General features: G+C 47.5%; 1 protein-coding gene across 1 annotated transcript; it reads right to left on the bottom strand.

Moving 5' to 3' along the window:
• Positions 1-801: 801 nt before the first annotated feature.
• Positions 802-7390, bottom strand: nog2 (noggin 2). Its single transcript, XM_061095446.1, has 3 exons — positions 7371-7390; positions 4184-4274; positions 802-1446 (listed from the first exon to the last, which is right to left on the bottom strand). Exons 1-3 carry the CDS (start codon positions 7388-7390, stop codon positions 802-804), a joined length of 756 nt encoding a protein of 251 aa, XP_060951429.1.
• Positions 7391-7634: the final 244 nt, after the last annotated feature.

The following is a 7634-nucleotide window of genomic DNA, read 5'->3' as shown; positions in this document are numbered from 1 at the left end:
CAACGTGTTCAGATGATATCTTTTACAGTGTACACGCCCCCCTGATATAGACACTCGTTGTAAGCAAATTGGCTTGAGACTAATACATGTTGAAAAGATAGACTTTATTGCTAAAACGTGTAACCATAACATGTACACTGATATGTTTTACTTTTTTATTCTTTTTTTTGTCATTTTAAAAAATATTCAAGTAGACATCTCCCATATTTTTTTCTGGTATACTCTGCTATTCTCTTTCCTTATGCTCTATACTCACAATCGTTAAAATAATAAATAAAACATACAGATTTGTTTATTTCTACAATACTATATATTCCAAAAAAAGCTGAGTTCACGCCTTTATATATATCTTTAACCTCAACTTTTCTTTTTTTTTACAATTTAATTATTATTGATATTAATATTATACAAAAACTCTAGGCAGCATTGCAGTGAAATAACAGTCAGCATCAATGTTCAGTTGAAAAAAAAAAAGAAGTTCACCTCTTGGAGAAGTGTAGCATATGCATTCCATCTTCAATGTCTCATAAAAATATCAACAAAAAAGCTCTTCCTTATGAAGTGCTCGTGTTCCCCCAAAAAGCAACGTTTCAGGGATTGAGAATAAAATATGGTCCTGGTTCAATTAGAAAAAATAGCTGCATTTTTCTTAAATATGTACAATGTTGGTATTTCACTTAAAATGCTATATAAAAAAATAGATTTGCTATGGTGCCCATCTCTGTAGAGAGTTAACAGTGCAATAGTAACCGTATTTCCAGTCCACTCCCCCCTCGACCACCGCTACGTCCTTCGAGAAAATCAGCACGAACACTTGCACTCTGAGATGATTGGGTATTGCACCTGTATCCACGTACAGTATTTCTGTCTTAGAAAGCCCTGACAATACCACCGCAGGAAAATCTTGTTGATTGACTTGACGGGCTTGCAGGACATCCCCTCTGGGAAGGAGCAAGAGCGCTCAGAGAAACAGTTTCCCTCCTTGATGTAACGTGGCCAGAATCTCACGCCCAAATCCTTCCAGGTGTACACCACCGGGCAGTGCGTATAGGTCCACAGCCACTGCAGAAATTTCCTGCGGGCTTTCTTGCCCACTTTCACCCGCTTTCCATAAGGGGTCTCTGTGAGGTCCAGCTTTTTAATCTCGTTGGGCATGGGCCCCTGCAGCTTCACCTGGTTGTCTGCCGCGGAGAGGTTCACCAGCATGGGGGAGCTGATGGACATGAAGTTGGGGTCGAAGTTGCTGCCGAGCTTTTTCCTCAGTGTCCTCTCGGCCAAGTCCTGCTCCCGGGGGTCGTACTCCGGGTCGGGGTCCTCCTTCAGATCGGGCACGGGGAGGTTGTCACTGGGCGATGGACGGAGGCGAAGGTAATGCTGGGAAACTCCAAGGTGGACGCACACCAGCGCGTAAACGAGGAGCGTTTGTGAGAGGCCCATTATTCCTGGCTGCTTTTACGCACAGGCACTTCTCGCGTAAATGATATTCAGTTCTTTTCCCGGTTACTGTGATCTCTGCAATGCCGAGCCCGGGGCTTCATAAATAGTAGAAGTTCAGTCACAAGCAAGGCGATACTTTTAATAGACCACGTCGGGTTTGAATGACATGGAAGCGGAGTGCTTTGCTGTTTTGGGCTCCTTCAACTTTGCAACTCTGCAGCGCAGCGGTGGATCTGCTTTTGCGCAAAGTGTTTAGACTGAACCAGAAGAGGGGAAAAAAGCACAAAACAAATGGGGGGGGAAAACTCTAGTCACGCTCTCTCCGGCCTCACCCCGCTCCCTTTGGATTCACTTTGGGTTTCTTTCGGTTGTCATGGTTACCCCGGGGACTCGAAGCCACGACGAACTGTCTACACTGGATGACAGCGGCCGAGGCGAGAGCTGCATGGAATGAAGTGTTTTCTAAAGAGACAGAATAGATCCGCAGCGTCCCGGCAGAGTGAGAGAGGGAGAGAGAGAGAGAGGGAGCACAAAAGAGTAACTCACCAAGTTTTAAATGTCACTGCCCGGCACTGAGGGCTGCCTTTGGGGCCAATGTTATTTTTACGCACGGCTTTTATAAACGTGGCTTCTCTTAACGACGCCTGACGCGCGCAGGTTTGACAAGGTCCCCGCGCGCACGGTCCATGCACGGAGGAGGAAAGTGTCGTGCAGCCTGTCCCGTGTGGTATTCCAGCAGTCGATACGTGCACCCCCCTCTAGAAAGTGTCCAAAAAACATGCGCAGCAGAGGGATGCAATCTCAACTTAGGCAACAACAGCCATTTATCTTTCCAGAGGATGTTCCAAATCGCAGTGGAGTCTGGAGTGGAGAGAGGTTTTTTTTCACATGAAAGTCTCAGGCTGTGATATTCCCCTCAGATCTGTCTCTCTCTCTCTTGACAGCAGATTGCGCGCTGCAGAAAGCCCGAGCACGTTGTCGGTTGTTCAGAGTTCCCTTCACTGTGGCATCGCTGAATCCTCTCAGGAAAGCTCCAGTGGCTGCGTGGAGAGGAGACAGTCCCCGGGCTGTGGTGCTGGGTCTCTCCCGGGCTGATCGGCGGTCAATTCCTCTGGGAGCGCTTCTCCTCCTCCTTTGATAGCTGCTGCTGCAGAAGCTCCCACTGAGTCGCTCCTACTTCAGGAGTCTGAGAGACTTGGCGCTGGAGCGTTTCTTTGCTTAGGCACACACTGTGTGTGAGTGTGTCTGTAGCGAGCGGTGCTCAGTCCCAAGTTAAATATCCCCCTCCGACGGTACAAAGTATCAGAGGGGCCTGCCCACCCCGGCCACTTTCACTATGATTGACACCCCCCCCCCTCCTCCTCCGGGCCACCCCCTCCTCTCACAACGTGGAAAATATCAGCCACAATCAGGAGGATCAACTGGGTCCTAACGCACCAGATTTCCCCCCTGATACTCCACGCCATGAATATTCTACACGTTAGAGAATAACAAATCACACACGCACTCCGAGCGCAACTCGTTCCCCCTGTGATCCTCATCAGCGGACTGGGATGCACTAATAGGTTCAATACGCTGTCAATACTCCGCTGAAGCCTTTAAGAGTTTCCTTGGCATGAACTTTCCCATGAAATTGATGGGAAACGTTTAGAAGCTTGTCTGCGGAAAAGGGGGCATCACATTCCACCTTTGTTCATCAGGATTTGGGTCCACACAGGAATTGGCCCGTTGAACTCAGGGGTCACTAAATAGGCGCGTAATTAAGGGGCTATAAATGGCCACGGATAACTAAGCGGTACCTTTCCCATGCTAAGCAGTCAAGAGCACGTTGGATTTTTTTTTTGTTTTAACTTTTGCATCTTGGTCTTTTCATAAAGTCACTTTTAAAAGATCCAGGTACAGTTAAGACATTTTGATCAGTCATAATAACGCACAAATCATCCATTTTACGCATTCTAATTTTAATGCTTAAAAAAACGGGAGTGGATTTGACTTCCACTCTGATCTAACAGAAATTTAATTCAGGCAAATTTAACAACTTTTAAAAAACACACTTTTAAACACATTTTTTCTCATGGTGTCATAAAAATCAATCACACCATGCGGTTAACATGTGTTTACACTCTGATTATCCTCCTGTTTCCACCTCTGTTGTATTCGTCCTCTGCGCACCGTGGATAGGCGGGCTGCTGTTAATGCATCCATAGACTTGTCATTGTGCTTTTCTTTTGTGGTGGTCACTAGAGGGCGTCGATCCAGCACGGTGTGGACCTGCAGCCAGGGCCTCGCCACTCTCTCTCCCTCGCTGTGGGACCATGTGCATGTGGAAGGAATGTGCGCTCATGGGTTTGTTCAAGTGGAATTGCTCACCGGCATTTTTGGTTATCAAAGATGTAACGTTGGAGCCATTTTACCAAAAATTAAAGTAATGAGCCTGATAATCCTCACTAAGATTAAGATTAAGATACATTTATTTATTTAAGATACATTTATTTGTTCCAAACACATGCACAGACATGCACAAGCACACTCATGCAATTGTAGGGAAATTTAACCTCTGCTTTTAACCCATCTGTAGCAGGACACATAGAGCAGTGAGCAGCCAGTACGCTCCCGGGGAGCAGATGTTGGGGGAGTAAGGTGCCTTGCTCAGGGGCACTAGACAGGGTAGGGAGAATCCTCTTGGATTTTTGGACAGATCAATCCAGGTTCGTCTTTTTGTTGTTTCGAACAACCAGAGTCGAACCGGAGACGAACCAGAGACCTTTTCTGCCACTAGTCCATCGCCTCTCCTAACTCCTAACACTATAAGTCTTATTGAAAAAATAAGTACTCCTGTTTGGAGGATGGTCTAATTTCAGTGTCTGCCATGATTGAGAGACTTCATTAACCCAGCTTAAAAGCACAAACCCCATGCAAAGAGCTGCCGGCAGCCTCCTGCATCCTGTGGGTAGAGTCCTGCTGACCTCCAACATGCATGCAGATACAAAAAGTCATAATCTGGTTAATGATTCGGGTCCCGGTGCAGACGGAGCCCAGTGGGCAGCGGGGACAGTAAGGCTGAGCCGGCTACTGTAGAATTGGCCCTTTCCATTGTCTTCCTCCACGGGTCTTAAGGGTGGTGGGAGTGAGAGAGAAACCCCCATGCAGGGAGAGACACTTCCCTTCCTCCTAGTCCTGGTCTCCGGCACTAGTTCTGCCGAGCAACCAGCCAACGAGTCTACCCCCATCCGCTGGCTAATTACCTGGGATAAAAACAAGGAGAGAGGAAGGGACCGGTGAGCACAGTGGGGAGGGATGGCGGTGGCGGTGATGAAGACGATGGTGGTTCCAGCAAAGAGGAGAGGATTGGGGGCGGGGGGCGTGGGGGGGGGTGGGCAGCGTCGACGACGGCGGTGGTGGTGGTGCCGGATGGCAGTTTGCTGTGGAATGGCTAATTAAATAAAGCCATAAAAGGAGCCCGGCTCGCTTTAACGAAGCTCGTCAACCTCTGACGAGTGGGGCCGGGGGTGCTGGGGATGGGGGGGGTGGGATGCACCGCGGAGGGGGGGCTGGTGCTGAAAACTGGGCTTGTATAACAAGGGGACTTAGCTCTTTGGTTTTGCAGTGATTGTTCACGCTTCCTTAGGTCTGAATAGGGCGCATGGTGAGGGTGCGTTGGGGGGGCAGCCCTTAGGCACAGATAGGACCCCCTTCTCCCTTTCTGCCGTGAATGCTCAGCACACATACACATCCACACGTAACACATACACAAACATACACACACACACACACACACACACACACACACACACACACACACCATCACCCCCGCGGCTCTACACAATGGACTCTACCCAAGGTCCAGGTAGGAGCTTATCCAGTGCAGGGCCACAGCAAGGGGCAGGCCTGGCCAGACTAGCTGACTGTGCCCACTGGGGACTGGTAGAATGGCTCGGGGGGGTGGATGGAGACGGACAGCTGGGAGAGGACAGAGGGGAGTGAACAGGAGAGACTTGGAGGCCTAGACAGAGCAGAGCCGGGACAACAAGTTCCACATTGTTTTCTGCATTTCACATTTTGCTTTCTTGCCCCATTCAATGAGCTCACGTCAGGAGATAAGGACGGTGGAGGAATTTGGCAAAGGTGCTGCGGCCGGGTGGAAACAGTCCGGAGTGGCAGAGTGCAACTCCGAAATCCCAGAGCCCCCCCCCCCTCTTCGAATCAAACAGATATGTCTGGAGCAGGTCTGCTAATTAGTTTTGTGTTGTTGTGTGTCCAGTAGAACACTCTCTGTCTGAACTTTGGCAAGACGACAGAGTTCAGAACCAATCAGAGCCTTAACAGGTTTTTGGAATCGTCAAAACTTGATCGTCAAATATTTTTTTTGTATTTCAAACCAAATACTTTTTCCAAGTTTGGAACAATAGCGTGTTTGTTTCTGTTGCAGAATCCAATAGGAATATTTTTGTTGTAATAGCCGCATGAAAAAGACTGGCTTATTATATCTCAGGACTGGTAGGATACACACCTTTTCTCTTTTACACACACACACACAAACACACACACACACACACACACACACACACAAACACACACTCACACACAAAAACACACACACACACACACACACAAAAACACACACGTCGTGCCACAACTATTCAGAATAGAAATGTTTGCAAAACAAATAAACAGCTCTCCACCATTGCCTGTCAATATCACATTCCCTCTATTCCCTGCTGCCATTGCCATCTTCTCTCCAGTCTGACTCCCCTCTCCCCCCCCCCCCCATACTCCACTCTGTCTCCGAGCCTTAACCCAAAGCAGATGGCTCGGGAGGCATGTCAAAAATCTGTCTCCCGTTAACACTACTTTTGAAGCCCCCCTCTACATTTTTTTTTCCACTCCCCTAAAATTCATCATAAAGCTATTTTTGCAAAAATACCCAGTAAACAGCATCAAAGCCATATTTTCCCCCCCGATGACAAGGGGAAGAAAAGAAAATGGCACTAAGTGTATAGCTTGTCCTTGTTGTTGAGAGAATGCCACACCACGCTGATGTGCAATCTGAAGTCAATCGGAGTATGGCACTGCATCCTTTGTTTCTATTACAGCTTACAGCCCGATGCTCGCTCACAAGCTGTGATTAATGGTGATCATATCGGAGACGGGTCAGCGGCTTTATGATGTGATGGCGGGCGCCCACTTTGAACCGCGAGGGCTGATGAATTCAAGCGAGGCCAGGAAAACATCACTGTGGCAAACACACACACACACACAGAATATAAATGTTGCTTTTAGGTTTTGTTTGTGTTCAATCACTCTTTCCCGGAGTCGTACAATACTATACTTGGATTTGACTCTTGGAGAAGATCCCACATAGTCGAGCTTGAGTAGAAGCACTGTCATTTCCCTTAAAGCTTACTACTGGTCAACTAAAGCTACATCCATACTACGTTTTCAATTGAAGATGTATTTACTCTAAGATAGATACCTGGCGTCCACACTACACTACTTTTAGAGCCGCTAAAACAAGTTTGGACCCGGTGCTGAAAGCGTTTTAGTTTGAAATCAGCTGGGTTGCATTATAGGGCCTACTTCCTGTGGCTAGGCAAATCTCAGAGTGACTTTGCATGGAGTAAAAAATTTGATCCACAAAATTTGCCTTGCAACTGCGTATATATGTGACCATGCCCTCAGTTTCCGGGCGAGCAGAAAGGGAAAGGTTTTGCAAGAATGACCTAGACACTCACATCTGCTTGCTGATTGGTTCCTTTCTTTTATGACGTAGCCTTCGCTGATATATCCGGCTCCGATCACATGACCCCATTCCCCCATTCTGGAAGAAAACAACCAGCATTAGCCTCGGCTTCCAGTGTAGAACGCAACAAAGATAATGACATTAAAGCAAGTATGGACGGGAATTAAAACTGATGCGAAGCCACAACGCTCATGTGGACGGACATTGTTTCATTTTTCAAACAGGAAAGTAGAAGCATGGCTCTAGGTGTTATAGGCACTAGATATAAAGTTAAAGGATCATTTACATAACCTCAGCTCATCCTGAGAGGTTCGAGCGCTGTGGTTACATTTGGTCGCAGTGTAGAGTGCAAACATGTGCCTGCACTTTGAATCAGTGCTTTGGGCCGGTGGGGTTACTTGCAGTTAAGGATCGTCAGTTTCCGTAAGCCGTTCCCCTTCTCTCTCCATGAATCACG

The sequence above is a fragment of the Limanda limanda genome, chromosome 21 (genome assembly GCF_963576545.1).
Source record: "Limanda limanda chromosome 21, fLimLim1.1, whole genome shotgun sequence".
Classification (NCBI taxonomy): Eukaryota; Metazoa; Chordata; class Actinopteri; order Pleuronectiformes; family Pleuronectidae; genus Limanda; species Limanda limanda.
Note: the sequence above shows the minus strand (reverse complement) of the source record. Positions and strands in the feature narration are given on the sequence as shown.